General features: G+C 41.9%; 1 protein-coding gene across 11 annotated transcripts in view; it reads left to right on the top strand.

Annotated features, from left to right (window-relative positions):
- tmem260 (transmembrane protein 260) overlaps positions 1-17,881 on the top strand; it is a 40,447-nt gene that overhangs the window by 2,365 nt on the left and 20,201 nt on the right. For 4 of the 11 annotated variants that reach the window (XR_008573473.1, XR_008573474.1, XM_054796998.1 and 1 more), the window contains exons 2-3: positions 2,547-2,578; positions 6,938-7,089. Coding sequence is in view for 6 of the 11 variants with exons in the window: in XM_054796998.1 (XP_054652973.1) it covers positions 2,547-2,578; positions 6,938-7,089 (184 nt within the window). In the remaining 5 variants the exon portion in view is untranslated. Of the gene's footprint in view, positions 1-1,985; positions 3,574-6,937; positions 7,090-17,881 lie in introns of those variants that run through there. The other 7 variants (XM_054797004.1, XM_054797005.1, XM_054797003.1 and 4 more) reach the window with 6 other exon arrangements.

Raw genomic sequence — 17,881 nt, 5'->3', positions numbered from 1 at the left:
GCAGCTACAGCGGTAGATCCCCCTCACTGTGCCCGGACTGCTGTGTCGTTGTGCGGGGAGATCGCGCAGGAAGTGCTGCTCTAACCGCTGGTTGTTTATACTAGGGACAGTCAATAAATTACTGTTGCGTTGAAGAGAGTTTGTTTAAAAAAATGATATATATGCATACAGTATATTCTAAATCACACCACAAATTAATAAAATTGATTACCTTAAAAGTATTTTGCAAACCCATTTTTTCCAATTTGATCTTTTATTGGATCTTTTATTGGATGAGAGGCCTGACTCACAGAGGTTTGTTAGAAAAGCCAAACAATATTGTTGGTCATGCTGTGTAATACAAAAGTAAATTCAGCAATACTTTGGTTGCATCATTTTAAATGCTTCATAACCATATTGAATTCCACAAATTCATGTTTGTAACAAAAGATTATTTAAAAAAAAAAAAAAAAGATAGGGATCAGCTCGGCAAGACTATAACAAAATCAGATCGCCAAAAAATGTGGATTGGGACATCCCTAGAGAATATTGTTGACACTCAACAACTACTTGCATAAACAGGATTTTTATGAAATTGTTTGGTATTATATACTTCTACACAAGTAGCATTTTGTAGAACCTGTCACATGTTGCAGGTCCACGTGTTCTACCATTTCATGTAATGCAATTTGTGAAAGAATACTTTGCGCGTTTGCAGAGGCTGTTTTGTCGAGATAGTCAGGTTACAGACTTCTAAATATGCATTTGAGCAAATGAAGACTCTGCTTGTTAGCTATGCAACGCTATGTTGTACAAGTTGCAGAAAGAAATGCACATATGCACGTTGCAAGCGTATGAAAAACGGAGCCAGATGTGAATGTGGAACGATGGAGAGAGAGCATTGAGTAGCCTTCTTGCGCTTGTGAATGAGGATGGTAAAATGGAAGGGGGTTGTGCTTTGAAAAAATGGCCAGCCCCTTCTCCACAGTGTTTAGGGACGGTGCAGGATGCCCGCTCTGATAGTGCCAGCTGAATTCCCCAGGTCTCCGTCTCCGTGTCCTAATCTCTTTAGGTGTGATGTGCCCTGGAGAAGTTTGAGCGCAGGCCCACGGGCACACTGTTGTCTAGGAATGTGAAGTGTGGAAATGATGGGGATTATGGGAAGACCGGTGTGGGTGCCCATGCTCCACTATCACAAAGACTCTTGGCTCCCTTTGCCGCTCTCCCGTTGAGTCCATATCTTCTCTTTTTAGACGAGTCGGGCTGCAGAACTGCTTCACTGCGAGATGCTTTAGTTCACTTAGTTTGATTTATGTTGAATGGTGTAAAAGTGTGCCACCACTGAAGGGAAAATGAGAAGCCAGCGAAGGACAGGAAAGTGTGATGAGGAAGCTGTGGCAAGTCGCTGGCGGCTCGTGCCAGGTGAAATGGAGCTGTGAAAGTGTTTAAGCTGCGCAGGTGGAGGAGTTCTGACTTCATGGTCCATTAGACTGATAAGAGTTAGGGCTCCTTGTGAGGCAGGAAATGTAGGCACTAAATCACTGTAGCAGCAAAGTTGCAAAATATGAAAGGCATACAGTGTCGTAGCTGTCCTCCAAAATGTCTATCTCTTTTTATGTAAATATAAGAAAGCAGACACTCACTGAATAACTATCTCAATTTGGTCCTGATTAAATTCAAAGGTATACGTATAAGTCAGAAATACTTTGTTTAATCGAATGGTTTCAGGCTCTCTTTATTGATGCAGTAAATGAGGCCACAGTTTTGACATGTGGATAGAGCAGATGCAGGACATTCTCTCTTGTGCCAGTAGAGGGTGCTGTCTTGAACCCAAACATTTATCAGTGTCTGTTAATCTGAACCAAATTTCAATTTTCATGAGTGGGAGATGTAAACATTGAGTGAGAAATCAGCATAATTTGAAATGCTCTGGGTATATTCTGGCACAAATGGGTTTGTGCCCAGCGACATTAAAGCTTGCTCAAATAGCTTTCAGGAGGTTGGGGGGGGGGGTCTCTTCATTCTGTTTTGTGCCTCACACAGAGCTTGTCAAAAAATTGTGCAGCCGGCTCTTATTTTTGCAGCTTACCTCATTCTGTAACTGTCAGCAGCGTCGCCTTTTTCTATTTGTGCCCAATGGACTGAAGGCGACACTGAGACACTGGCAGAGACGCATGGAGAGTGGCAGAAGAAAGACCCTGATGAGAAAGACCCTGATGCACGGGGAGGATGGGACTGGAAGCATTATTCTCAGATCAGCATATGTGTGTCTTCGTGTGACAGTGCATTGGAGAGGGTGTCTAATGGGGCGTGCGCGTGTGTGTATGTGTGTGTGTGTACGTGCTGGGTAACGGGAGGGGAGGCATCAAGGGAGAAGCAAGCGCTGAAGAGAATGAGCGTGCCGCTTAGGAAATGTCACACTGGGAAGATTTGCAGGTTTTGATCCCGGCAAATTAATGCAAAACCCCAGTGCAAGTATTTGATTTGGGAAAACTTTGGGAGCAGACTTGTCTCTTAATAATAATTATTGGGTTTACATTAATGTCCTCCCCCATTCTCTTCCACAGGAGAGTTGATCACCACTGCCTGTGAGCTGGGGGTAAGTATTAGCTCTATTGTTTAATCAATTCATTCATTAACTCTTAGAAGTATTAAGGAAGTTTAATTAAGCACGGGCAGAAAGCAGATTAATTTACTTTCAGTCCACAGGTTTCCCCCTTCTTTTCTTTACACTTATTTTACTAAGTTGCAAGTAGAGAATGCTATAATTTGCAACCCGTTTTTCAAATCCAATTAATGTCAATAGTAAGGCGATGGCTTTTGTAGGCTTTGCCTTATGTACGGTATAAGGCTTATTATATCCACCCCTCTTTTTTTTGTGTGTGTAAGCCGCAAAGAATGAACTAAATCGGGTTAACAGTTATAATAAGTTTTATTATTTAATAAAGTTTATTACGCCGCTGTGATCCTTTTAGGGAGGCTGTGTCGGTGTCACTATGCCAGTAATCCTGCCGTTAGTGCTGCAGGCCGTGTGGCCTGCCCCTCTGCCTTGTAGGCCTCCCCAAAGGCCTTGCAGGCCACCCCCGGGCACTAGACTGCTGCCTCCCCTTCACATTTTGATCCCGAGAGTTCTTCTTCTCTTTCCTCTCTGTGACTTTTGTACCTTGGCTATCCTGCACTTCAATCTGCGTCATATCAGCCACATAGACGTTATTATTTGTCTCTTTTCTTCTCCTAACCTTCACATTGTGTCCTCAAGCCCACCCAAACCGAGTGGTTCAGTTTTGTTGTATATTTAAACCTAGTAGTCAAACTCACCTTTCAGCTCTGTCTTCATTTGTAGCACTGCCCCTTCTTTCCGCCTGCACGACTCATATTATCAACTCCAGGAAATGAATCTTTAATGACTGAGGCCTTATCAGGGCAAAGGAGACTTAGCGGCTAATTGCCGAGATCCCCCAGACGAGAACGACTGCAGCTCGGAGGTGGTTTTCGGGGCTGGGGCAGGAGCGGGTGAAGATCACATGTTGTACTGTGTCCTCTCGGGAGCTGCACTGTCCTTGGGAAGAGGCCAGAGAAAGACAAGTGAGAAGTGTAAGGAGGAAAAGAAGCCTTTGATGTGTGTGTGTGTGTGTGTGTGTGTGTGTGTATGTATGTATGTATATGTATATATATATATATATAGTCAAACCTGTCTTAGCGGCCACCTTTATAGAACGGCCACCTGCCTATAGCAGCCACTGAAAAATCCCCCCCAGCAAATTTACATGTTATAGACCCTGTGACCCTGTCCAACGTGGCCAGCGGCCACCCATTTTGTCTCCCTTGGTCAATATCTGACTGCATATAGCGGCCAAATTACCGACTCAAGTAGAAGCTTCATGCACGAAAAAGTTTTGTTTTTCAATCAATGAAGCCGTCGTGTGTAGACTTTAAATACTGAATCCTATCTCAGTCACAATCATTCACAAGATCCACACAAACTGTCAGTTGTTCCACATAAAAAAGCCGTCTTCTTTTGAGCTTGCTATTTCCTGGTCAAACATGTAACTTTAAGAGCATTTGCACCAAAACATTACCGCAAAGTAGGCTGGGAACAGGACATGCTCCCAGCGACGCTACAATAAAAAAAAAAAAACATACGCTAGCATGCACGCGGCAGCGGGAGCAAAACTGAGTTTGGTTGTACTTAATTGAAGTATTTTAGAATGTACTCACGTTATTTTTCATCAATCCTCATCCACAAATCCATCAAAGTCCTCATCTTCTGTATTCGACACAAAAAAAGCCGTCTTCTTTTCCGTTCGCTACTAGTCTGTTAACTTGTCAGTGTTATTCAGCTCTGAAGCAAAGAAGGAAACTTCTCCTGTTGCTTCTGCCAACTTTATTTATTGAACGCGGCCACCAGACAGCAGCTCAGAACACACACACACATCTCTCAACATCGTCTCTCCTTCCTGCTTGCCCACAAGGCAAAGGTTAAACAATCCCCACTACATAGCTGTCCAGCCAATGCCTGTAAGAAATGACACCGTTTATTTCCTGGTGTGAGACAATGTGCACTGGTCAATACTGTAATGCCGCTTGTTGTGGGGAAGGAGAGACTCACGCTGCCGATGCACTTTAATTGCTTTATTAACAGCGGAGAACACTGCAGGACTTTACATCCACAACAACATAAACACACTTCCCAACTCTCTCGAAACTCATAGCTAGCACTGAGCCTAGCTCTCCTGCTCGGGACGCCCACCGTCACTTCCTGTCACTTCCTGATGAACGAAAGCTGTCTGCCGTATAAAAAGTAAAATATAAAAAACAAGCGTAAGACATTACTAGCACAGCTTTGTTCTGTGGGTCGTGGATATACTCAGTTATTATTAAGCCTCTAGCTTCCTTTTAGTAAATAAAAACCTTGGCTATGATTGCACTACATTGTCATGTAGACCTACAAAGTACACTTGGAAGAACAAGAGGTGAATAAATGTATTGCAACTGATGTGAAACTGATGAGGGGTAGGATTAAATAAGCTTTGCTTCTTCCTACTCCTTTTTGGACATGCAAAATTGTGAATTGTACTATGTGATGTGCTACTGTTTGACTCATGCATGTTCAAAAACCATGTTAAAACCATGAACCATGATAATAACAAGCCTAGTAGTGCTGTACAACTTTTATCCGCAGTCCGCAGTGACCTCTACTGGTCAACATTATTATTATTAAATTTTTTTTCCCCCTTTTTTTCTTTTTTTTCCCTCTACTGGTCAACATTCAAACTGGATGCCAACCTGTCTATAGAGGCCACCTGTCTATAGCGGCCACTTTGGCAGACTCCCTCTAGTGGCCGCTATAGACAAGTTTGACTGTGTGTGTGTGTGTGTGTGTATATATATACCTGTATGTGTACATATATGCGCGCACACACACACACGCACGCACTCCTGATCAAAATCTTAAGACCAGTTTAAAAATTGCTAGAATTTGCATTTTGCACATTTGGATCTTAATGAGGTTTTAAGTAGAGCTACAATATGCAAAAACAAGAAGGGGGAGTGAGACAAAAAACATTTGGAGCTTGTAATTTAAACCAAAAAAAAAAAAACTGAAATAGGTTGTTTATCACCTCATCAAAAGTTTAAGACCACAGGCTATAAATGCCAAAATCTGCTGATTATTTTCATTTTCTGTCAAGCATTCACACTGTCATGCCCTCCTGATGGCTAAAGCTAACAAACTTTCTCTTTTTGAACGTGGTCTGATTGTTGAGCTGCATAAGCAAGGCCTCTCGCAACGTGCCATTGCTGCTGAGGTTGGGTACAGTAAGACAGTCATTCTAAGTTTTTTTTTTTTTTTTTTTTAAAGATCCTGAGTATTATGGAACAAAAAAGTCAAGTGGTAGACCCAAAAAAATCACACTGGTGCTGAGCCAGAGGCTTCAATTGGCTGTCCATCAAGACACAGGGCGGTCTTCCACCGAAAATTAAGGCCCTTACTGGTGCAGACTGCAGCACAATAACCATTAGACGGCATCAACGGGAAAAGGGTTTAAAAAACAAATTCAAAGACCTCGTCTCCTTCAACGCCACAAAACTGCCCTTTTAGACTTTGCCAGGGAGCATCAAATATAGGACATTGAAAGGTGGAAAAAAGTTTTATTCTCTGATGAGAATTTTTTTTTACCTTGACGGTCCAGATGGCTTCCAGCGTTACTGGCATGACAAGGATATCCCACCTGAGATGTTTTCTACCCGGCACAGTGGAGGGGGGGTCCATCATCATCTGGGGTGCTTTTTCATTCAGTGGAACACTGGAGCTTCAGGTGGTGCAGGGTCGTCAATCGGCGGCTGTTATCGTGCAAACTCCAAATGTGCAAAATGCAAATTCCAGGAATTTTTCAACTGGTCTTAAGATTTTGATCAGGAGTGTATATATACAGTACACATACATATATACATACAGTGTTGTGAAAAAGCGTTTGTCACCTTCCTGATTTCGTGTTTTTTGCATGTTTGTCACACTTAAATGTTTCAGATCATCAAACATATTTAAATATTAGTCAGTGACAACTGAACATAAAATACAGTTATTATTATTGAGATCCATCAGTCTGGAAAAGGTTATAAAGACATTTCTAAACCTTTGGCACTCCAGCGAACCACAGCGAGGGCCATTATTCACAAATGACCAAAAGATGGAACAGTGGTGAATCTTCCCAGGGGTGGCCAGCCAACCAAAATTACATTTCAGAAAAAGAAAATCATACCAACAGTAAAATATGGTTGTAGTTTGATGGTCTGGGGCTGTTTTTTGCTGCTTCAGGAACTGGAAGACTTGCAGAGGGTATAGCAATAGCTGCATCAGCCCCCTAAATAGTGTTTGAATTCAACAAAAATGTGGTAAGATACCCCAGCTTGTATTTATAACTGTTGTGATTACTTGCTCTTATGTCTGTATGTTTAGGTGGCCCATCCTCCTGGCTACCCGATCTTCACTCTACTATCTTGGCTGGCTATGTGTCTTCTTCCCACAATCTCACCAGCCTACAGTGTCAACCTAATGAGCAGTGTGCTGGGGGCTTTGGCGTGCGGCACCCTCTGCATGACTGTGTGCAGGTAGGCAGGCATAAACATAACATACGTCATGATTTGGTGTCACCAGATCAAAATGTGACAAGGCAGGAAGAGAGTTCACTGCGTGCATTGGTTTCAGCACCTAGATGCTTCATCAAACTCTGGTCAGTTATACAGTCGCTTAGTGTATGCGAGTGGGGGGGAGGTAGTTTAGTAGAAATTAGGAGGAAAAGATGATTGCAAAGCAAAATGCCACAACTGAACACAAAATGCAGTAAGGGAGAAAAAAAATCTAAACCTATGTGGTCCTGTGTGAAAAAGTGATTATCCCCTAAAACTAATAACTGGTTGGACCACCCTTAGCAGCAACAACTGCAATCAAGCTCATCTTTGCAGAATTGTTGTAATTCAGCCACACTGGAGGGTTTTCCAGCATGAAGTGCCTTTTTAAGGTCATGCCACAGCATCTCAATAGAATTCAGGTCAGGACTTTGACTAGGACACTCCAAAGTCTTCATTTAGTGTTTCAGAGGTGGACTTGCTGATGTGTTTTGGATCATTGTCCTGCTGCAGAACCCAAGTTGGTTTCAGCTGGAGGTCACGAACAGATGGCGGGACATTCTCCTTCAGAACTTTTTTGGTAGAGAGCAGAATTCATCGTTCCATCGCTGTTTATCACAGCAAGCCTTCCAGATCCTGAAGCAGCAAAGCAACCCCAGGCCATCACACTACCAACACTTTATTTTTCTGTTGGTATGGTGTTCTTTGTCTGAAATGCGGTGTTACTTTTACGCCAGACGTAATGGGGCACACACCTTCCAAAAAGTAGCCTGACAGGGAAACGACGAGATGCTTGACGGGGAATCGACTTCTGGTGGCAGGGAATCGTCTTGACGGTGAAAAGACCATAATCCATTCTTTGGATGTTGTTGTGGGGTCTATTGTGACCTCTTAGATGAGTCGTCGCTGCGCTCTAAGGGTCATTTTCATTGGCCAGCCACTACTGGGAAAGTGCAGCACTGTTTCATTGTTTTCGCCATTTGTGGATAATGGCTGTGACTGTGGTTTGCTGGACCCCCAAAGCTTTATAAATGGCTTTATAAACTTTTCCACACAGGGCCATGTAGGTTTGGATTTTTTTCTCCCTTAATAATGTAAAGTTTCATTTAAAAACTGCATTTTGTGTTCAGTTGTGTTGCCATTGACTAATATTTAAATTTGTTTGATGATCTGAAACGTTTTAGTGTGACAAACATGCAAAACAAAAAAAAAAAGAGTTTTTTTTTTTTTTTTACAAATATCCATGTTCTTGTGGACATTGTCTGCAATTGCAATTTGATTGAGCAATTTGATAACCTTGTCCAGTGATCAACTGGAGGCTGCACATCACAAGGCAAACATCCAGACAGGAAATCGATTACAAGAAGACAGTTTTTGACCAACGTGAATCAACATTCTTCCACTGACTTTTTGTATCTGAATGCTGTGTGAGCAACAGAGTGGCATTTTGGGGTCCTGACAGCCTGGCGGTAGCGTTCCTGATCCTCTGTTCAGCATTCAGGAGCAGAGCTCAGGCTGCCCTCCCCCTGCCACCACCCTGCCCAGCCTGTTTACCCATCAGCCACCCAGTGTGAGTGAGCGTGTGAGAGAGAGTGTGTGCGTGTGTGTGTGTATCACAATTATCATGGCCTCCAACCCCCCACCTCCACGTCTCTGTATTCCTGTGGCCCCCTGCGTTGCCCAGCATGCTCCCAATCCTGACATGGCACGATTTCTAATCTTCCGCTTCTTGCCTCTGAGGTCTAAAAAGGAGCACGATCACAAATGCTGTCCTTCCCTCTCCCACAGACTGCCTCTCTTCTCACTTGCACATGATGACACTTGTACCTTAGATCACCAATTTCCCAATCTGACATATTTTGAATGCACTCTTATTTTTTAGGAAATAACATGTTCATGTATAGTAGACATTAATCAGTGCAGGTAAAAAGACGGTTTTGTGGATTTACAGTTCTAAATTATATCCTATGTGATGAGTTGGGTTGTACCATGATGGCACGTTGTTCAGAATAGGTTAGCGAACAAGGTAGGGCTGTTGCTATGAACTATTTTGGTAATTAATTACTCTCTGTATTGTTTAATCGATTTTTTGTGAAGTGCAATAGTAAATATTGTCAGGGTACAAAAAAAATACAAACCATTAAACTATTTATAAAATAATTTATATATACTATGTCATAACTTAAAAGGTTTCTTTTTAGGAAAGTTAAACAATACAGGTAAGTATAACAGTAAAAGTGAATCGTGTGAATTATTTTTTTTTTTTCAGTATATGTAAGTTTTTTTTATTGGCTGAAGTGAAGCATTAATAGTCCCGGCTTGTAGCTGAACAATGCCAGCTCACTGTTTTTGTCTTATCTACGTGTCTTTGTCAGTTTAGGTCTGTAGCCCAAACTTTTTCCACCTTATACTGAATGCAGGGGGTCACTTTGATACATATACAGTCATGGGAAAAATTATGAGACCACCCTTCTTTCTTCAGTTTAGTGATCCATTTTAATGCCTGGTACAACTAAAGGTACGTTCGTTTGGACAAATACAGTACAATGATGCTAACAAATATAGCTCATAAGAGTTTAATTTAAGAGCAGATATCTAGCAACTTCCATGGTTTTCTTGATAATAACCAAAATCACTTAAGTTCTTACATGAATAGCTATAGCATTGCACTGCCAAAAAATTAAACTCTTGTGAGCTGTTTTTGTTGTCATTGTTGTATTTGTCCAAATAAAGGTACTTTTAGTAGAAACTGCAGAAACAAGGGTGGTCTAGTAGTTTATTTCCATGGCTGTATTTAAAGGGACTGTCTTGGTTGACACGTCTCTTCAACATTGAGTGGAAGTTGGGAACAGTACCTTTTGGATTTGCTGACTGGGGTGGTGGTCCCCCTTTTTAAGAAGGGTGACCACAGGGTGTGTTCCAACTATAGGGGGTTGCACTACTCCTATACCATTCCAGATTGCTAGACAGAAGGGTACAACCATTAAGTGAACCTTGGCTACAAGGTGCAATGTAGTTTTCGTCCTGGTTGTGAAACATTGGCCCAGCTCTACACCCTTGCAAGGGTACTGGAGGGTGCAAGGGAGTTTGCCCAACTGGTCTACATGTGGCAAAACACTAGTTGTGTGTCTAAGTTGTTTAAAACATGTAGTGTGTCCAGCTTTAAAATAATGACTCTATTACTGTACTGGGTTTCCAACGGGTAGCTTGTAAGCTACCAGTAGCTTACCAGCTCATTTTGAGTAGCTCATCAAATAATATTTGCTTCAAGTTAATATATTTTTTTATAACTGTTCAATTCAGACAGACAAAATATCATAAAGACAATGAGCACACTTTTTGAATGTTTGTAAATAAAGTACAACTGAAATGTTGTCTGACACATAAAAAACATGGACAGAATTTGTAGGCACAGCCAAGCAGTGGTCCAGCAGTGGCGGAGCCAGAATTTTTTCATTGCAGTGGCCAAGGTGAGACCATTACTCACATAGGGGTGGCAATAAGTTGATACCTGAATTGGTTAGATGGCCATTGGGGTGGCCGGAGAGTGAGCAGGCCCACGCCCACCCCTGGCTACCCCTTAGCTCCACCACTGTTGTGTGCTGCAATGATATGCGTCCAAGCATAAACGGCAGTTAGGCTGAATTAATGTTCTGCACCACAGAACCGCGTTTGTCAAACTTGTCCCCCAGCTGTGGGGGTGGCCACTGGGTTGGCCGTAGAGTGACCAAGGATGGCCACCCCTGGCCACTGTGTAGCACTGCCACTAGGGTCCAGTTTGGGGGCCTTAGGATCTGCTATTTGCAGATGATGTGGTCCTGATGGCCTCATCAGGCTATGACCTTCGCTGTTTACTGGGTGGTTTGTAGCTGAGTGTGAATCTTCTGGAGTGAGACTCAACTCCAGTCAGAAAAGAGTGGATTGCAGGGAAAGATGGAGCGTGAGACAGGTGGATCGGTACAGTGTCTGTAGTAATACGGTCACTTTACTGGATCGTTGTGGTGCTAGTTCTAACAATAATGTGTTCCTACAACTTGTGTATGACCACCAAACTTGAAAAAAATCGATCATATTCTCACTTTTTGCCTCCACTTTTGCGAGAAGAGATGTTTTTTCATGATGCCATAAATCAAAAACCTCATTTGTCCTCAACATGATACTGCATCGGACGCCCCTCTCGCTAGACGAGTAGGACACAGGTACGGACACAGCTCCGTACCTGCTAATGCTAATGAAACACAGCTCATTAGCATTAAAGCCACAGATGCACAAAACGGCGTGCTCCCAGTAGGGCTTACTAAAAGCAATTTTAAACTGTCTAAATTCCATCATCAAGGCTTGAATTGTGGCAAGACACTATTGTGGGAAAAATTTAAAAATAGTATAATATTGGAAAAACGTGTTGGAATGCTACCATTATCATGTTAATGGTCACACAGAAGTAGGGCTGGTCGATAAGGCAAAAAACAAAGATCAAAATATATATTTTTCCTATCTTATTATCACAATTTTATGTATTGGTTTTTGACTTGACAGTTTTAAAGCATCTATTCTTAAAATAAAATAAAAATAAGATAAATATTAAAAATATTTAAAAATAAAGAAACGAGATTTGTTCAAAATTTTGTAACTATTGATTGCTGCTTTGGTCCGATGGCCACACCGCTAGTAGTGGCTAAAGGCAGCAGTGGCAGGCTGTGCAGAATCTGCTCGCAGTTTCTTGTTTTCCTTATAATCACTTGAGTGGTACTTCTTCAAATGATTAAACAGATTTGTTGTGTTGCTGGTTTTTGAGGGCACCAACTGCTGACATACCTTGCACATCGGCTTGATTTGCTCCACATCACTTTGGAGATATCCAAACCACTGCCACACAGCTGACGATAGGGAACCTTTCTTCTCAACAATAGCCTCATTTTTGTCATGGCCCTCTCCCAACCCTAAGTCAGTACTGACATCTATTTCGCTGCCCTCAGCTTCGTGTTTAGCTCCACGTTTGGTCATTCTGTTTACTTCTCTGGCAACATACAAACGGAAATGGGGCAGGAAAAGGTCCATTCTGATTGGTTGAACAACAACATGAAATTTATCTCAATCACTGATCACGGTCAAGTAATCGTCCAGCCCTGGCCAGAAGAGCTAGGTTGCTGACAGATGATGCACAATTCTATATTTGAGACTTGTTGTTTCTTTACGTTTGTAGGTCATGAGAGGGCGGACCAGGCTGCATCAGAAATCACACACTACCATGCTGATCCTCAGATGGGCCGCTTGGTCTTTATTTTTTTAATGACCATATGGCTTTAATGCCATTGATGACTTACTCTTCAATTGGAGGACAGCTCTTGGCCAGACGTTGAGAGGCGGTTTATTTTCAGGCCAGAAATACCCATGCTGTCTGGCTGAATTTTGGCTCACAGTGTGCATGTTAACTGCAGACACTGTTTGTAATCTCTGGGGATTTAGATCCAGTTTTGGATTATGGCAAAGTAAAAAGTCATTATGATAACATCCCATACCACCCTCCCTCCCCAACTAGAGCTTGATGGGTAGCAAGCACCTCTGCCAAAGCAAACAGTCGCATCATATAAGCTGTTAAGTGTGAATATGTAATCTATGGGTTCAATTTAAAAATAAAAAAAAGCATAAAAGGTTTTTGTTATCTGTTCAGGGCCTACTTTGGGCTCAGCTTGTTGCTGTGGATAAGCACAGCACCAGCATAAGTGTGGTCCCAGATGATCAAGTCTCCCCATTTTGGTTGCAAAACCGTCGAGTTGATACGAGCTCCCTCTTGCAGTCTTGCAGGATTGCTCTGTCTTTTGTCGGTTATTTGCATTCGAGGCCCACTTGTTTGAGGTTTGCATCAGCTGAAATGCTCAATTTATTCCCATGCTAACAAATAACCACCTTATGCCTTCGCATTGAAATTGTATTTAAGTTTATATGAAGGCATTTTCTCTCAGATAGTAAATTGTAAAGCCGTCAAAGTTATCTGGAATAGACCCAAAATGGCAAACCTTTGAAGTATCAATTTAAATTAGTCTGCTCAATTGTGGCGTTTAATGTGTGGGAATGTGCATTCATAGGCTTGGAAGGCACTTCGCTTGGGCAAATGTAGAAATGTAGCACTTCCCTTTGATTTGTCAATTCCACTTCCCTCTCTTGCCTTGATCATGTGGTTAGATGGTCGAATTGCATGTCTTGTTATGTTTTCGCACCGTGGCCTGACAAGCCTTTGAGGATAGCGCACGTAATGGTAATTATTATCGATCGCACTCTCAGGGTTCAGCAAGAAAAAAACATTTGGCTCGCGGAATATGCTACGGGCCTCAGCCATGAGACTCTGAAGGAATGCACCCTTCATAACGGGATAATCCAGACAGCTCTGTATTCTGAGCTCGTTCTCGTTTCACAGTTTATCTGCTAAAGCTACTCTGTATCTCCGCTACCTTAGAGGAATCTCTCCCCATTCCCGAGCTTATCCTGAGAAACCAGGAGCAGACATGTTAACGTGCTGACAGCTTTCAGAGTGGGGAAAAACAACCCTGGATCGCTCAGACATCAGCAGTTTTAGTTTGATCACGATTACATAATAGGACTGTTGAAGCACACCAAACATGTCTATCCTCTGTAACCCTCTTGCCACAAGCTGGACCAGTTGATGCCTTAGGTAACTGGAGAGTGGCTGTGGAGCTGTCCCCCTGTTTCACCAGTAAGTCCTGATAGTGCGCTCTTGCTGCTGTCTCAGATATCATGTATCTTTCCGGGTTTGTGAGCGAAGCAGCACCCACGTCCTTTATACATTAAAGGTGCTGTCTACCTTGGTTAGGAAGTGCATGGGGGGCGCTAACGTTCGAATAGGGGTGTCCATACATATTTTTCACTTCCGATACAATTCTGACATTTCTGCCTTGAGTATTGGTCAATACTATATCGATCCAATATCAGCAGGATTCATGCATACTTATACTGTATTGTAGTTTGAAATGTTGGAAAAGGCTTGATCAAGTGATACTACTCAGACAACAATTGTCCGCAACAGTATAGGTATGAGAAAAACTGACCCATTTACTTCTTTATGCATCTGGTGTATAGTTATATCCCCAATAGTGGCAGCTAGGCATAATATAACGAAGCTCGAGGTGCTCAATAAAGTGTTTAAACCTGACATTACTTACTACTCACAGGGGCTGGCTCTTTTCTGTTAAAGCCATTGACTTTTTACCGTCCCATGGAAATTTCTCATGCTTGACAAATGTTTCAGACAGTGTTGGGTGTTTTGAGGGAGCCATGGTCTTGCAAACATCATTTTTTTGTGATGCTCCTCAATTGTGCGATGAGGTTGGTGGTATTAAACTTCCCTGGTTCTGTGCCACCACAAAACTTGTGCAAAATAAATTTTTCACTCATCCGCAATGTCTTTTTTGAATTTTAACAAAAAATACTTCCACACAGTTAACATCACTGCTACTCCTGCTATTGATGACATGTGAGCACATCCTGTTGTTGTGATCATGTGGACTCCATCCAGGCACTGCTGGATAAAAGTGGTGGGGTGGAGTATGGAACGGACTTCTTGTATCAGTGCCAATATCTGATATTTTAGATGCAGGCCGATATCAATTTTTTTACTGACTTAGGACCGAACACCCCTTGAATTTCTGCTTCGACGTTGCAAGCCATGCCCCATGTAACACTAGTACGTTATGTCTGTTGTCAGCTAATAATAGCAATTTGGTTTAGCTACTAACGTTAGCTATCACTGAATGTATAGCCCATCATAACCACACAATGACTCCAAATTGTGATGCCAAATCACTTCTCTGAGACTGCTTTTTTGCATGCGCATGCACCATCGACATGTATGTTTATACCAGACAGCTGTCAGTGACAGCCATGAACGCCAATAATTTTAATTGAACAAAATTTTTCTAAAGTTTAACTTCATATTGTGACCACTAAAGACATTTATTTGTTGAATATGTTCTTTTAAACCACTGTTGGTAACATCTGCTAGCCAGCGGTGGTGTTCTTACGATTTTTGGTTGAAAAAAGTGTAAAAGACAGAAAGGTTGGATGATTCGTAATTCTAAAACATTTTTAAATTGCACAAAACTTTGGAGTTTGCATTCATGGATGACATTCTTGAAGGAATGTCCTCAACAAGGGACGTTAGACCTTTTGGAGAGAACAGGAGGAATATACAGTAAATCAAAGGCTATGTTCACACTGCAGATCAATTCCGATTTTTTTTGCTCATATGCAACCTGTATCTGTTTATTTTTCATGTCAATGTGAACAGCACAATCCTGATCCTGATTTTTTTTTTCAAATGTGACTCATGCCTCATTCATATGTGGATATAAAACCGATATGTATGTGATGCGACTGCAGTAGGAATGGTTAGCTCACATACTGTATATCTGACCTATATGTCATCGAAAGGCGTGTATTGCCATGCTTATCAAGACATTAAAGGTACACAGGATGTAGGCAGTCATCGGAAGGCGTGGTTTATCGTTCAAGACTTGGATAACGGTACTCATCGATGAAGGCAAAAGTTTTTCTTCGCATTGGAAAATTATTTCTAAAAGGTGTTAGTGAAGCAGCTCTCGTCAATGTCTCACCACTCCTGCCTCAGACATCCACCCACCTTGGAACAGATGTGGCAGCAAGTTGTCTATGAACTGCCAAAGCCCAAATTCTTGCCCTCTTCCTTCTTAATCTCCTAAACCGAATCATTTGGTTGAGAAAATATTCATTCCCGTTGCACAAAATCCTTGAAATTGCCACAAACACGTTAAGGAGAGGACGCTAGTAATCTGCGGCTCGATCCTGAAATATCGATACTTCGGGATACCAGCTCTTGCTTTAAAGTCGATTCTGAAATCAAAATATTGATACTTCAGATAGGATTTTGTCCTTTTGTTTTTTCTGATGTTGTATATTAGCTTGGCTATATTGTAAATCACCCAACTACCTCAGTATACTTCAGGGTTTAAAATAAATCGATAAATGACTATGATGTCTTGTATTCTTTAGCTATGATTTTAAATACTATACACTACATTTTTAAATTTACCAGATACATTAGTTGAATTTGCCCATAGTATCGGATCGGTATTACCGATAACAGCCCGAATTTTACCTAGTATCGGATCAGAAATTAAATCAATGGTATAGCACATCACTATAGCACACACTGCAGCAATCTTTACTTCCGTAAACACACGGAAATGTGAGTGATGTTATGCTTTTGCGCATGCACGGCACTTTCCAAGAGCTTTGTGTTCATATTAACAAGTCGCATTTGTTTGGTAATGTGAACGACCACATAAAAAATTGGATTTCAACAAAAAATATGAATTGGGCATCATACTCTGCTGTGTGAACGTAGCCAAAAGTTGCATGAAGTAGGCGGACTCTCATTCAAAGACTGCAGCGTGTCCCTGTGTTTAATGTTTAATGTTGGAGATGATGCAACATTGAGCCAGGGCTGAGTGTCAGCTGAACAATGAAGTCCAGGAAGTGCAGTCTGTTGTTAACGTTAGCTGCTAGTGTAAGCCACATATACTGCCTACAAAGCCCGCTATTAACTCTTTCAATCCCAGCCATTTTTCAGAAGACGACCCCTTCAGTACTTGGGGTGGAGGAAATAATCGATTCTTAGATGCATCATGATGCGGACATTGACTATTATTAATCGATTCATAAATGCCAATAATCAATGCTGACAGAACAAAAAAAACGAAAAGACGGAAAGTGGAAGTGGCGCCCGGACAGTTTCTGGTGGTGCACCTATCGTAAGACGCTACCAGAATGGCCGAGTGTAAACTCCAACCTGCACTCGCTGGATTTAAAGCGAGCGTCTGGAAGTACAGTAGACGCCCCTACATCGTAAATAATCTGTTCTGAGAACCTTTATGTTATAAGGCTTTTATGTTATACGAAGCGTAAAATACATGTAAATAGCCTAATCCGTTCCAAGATCTTCCCAAACTCACCCTTTTGGCACTTCAAAATATTCAAAGTCCACCAAATATGGTGGGAAAATATAAGAAAACGTTAGCATAAACATTGTACAGTAACATTCCAATATAAAATAAGGTAATAAATAATATTACTGTAAATGCGTCTGTGTAGGCTCTCAGTCGTACAGGAGTTGTCCATCGAGGAAAAGGCTTCTTGAGACGTCATCTGTACTTCTGTGTAGAAGGTGTCGGACGTTTCGCTCCTCTAATGAGGTGAAGGCAGGGCCGAGCCAGAACAATAGATGCTAAAAAGCCAGTATCAGAGTCGTTCATACCCAATTCAGGGAGCGACACTTCCCTTTTATCGTAGGTGTGAATAACAGGATAGGATTATACCACTGCTCCGCCCAGGCTTAGTGTAACGAACCAATAGGAGGAGGGTGTTGGCACACCAATTCCGCCCACTCTTACTGTATTTAAGGCCTAAGCTACCAGCACTTATTAGTTTGCTGACGAAGCTCTTCGGATGAGGAGCGAAACGTCCGACACCTTCTACACAGAAGTACAGATGACGTCTCAAGAAGCCTTTTCCTCGATTACTGTAAATGAATAAAACTGAAAAACAAAAACAATCCTACCGTTCACGAGATATCTTGATCAGGAGCGCAAGTGGAGGCAGGAAGGAGGACGAGGACTAGCCTGAGTCTAAGAGTCAGCTGGTCTCACAGACAAACGCACACGCACTACACGATAATACTGTGTGCAAAATTTTAATTTGTAACTTAACTTAATTGTTTAAGTTA

The sequence above is a fragment of the Dunckerocampus dactyliophorus genome, chromosome 13 (assembly GCF_027744805.1).
Source record: "Dunckerocampus dactyliophorus isolate RoL2022-P2 chromosome 13, RoL_Ddac_1.1, whole genome shotgun sequence".
NCBI classification, from domain to species: Eukaryota; Metazoa; Chordata; class Actinopteri; order Syngnathiformes; family Syngnathidae; genus Dunckerocampus; species Dunckerocampus dactyliophorus.
The sequence above is the reverse complement of the archived record's forward strand: the minus strand, read 5'-3'. Positions and strand labels throughout refer to the sequence as shown.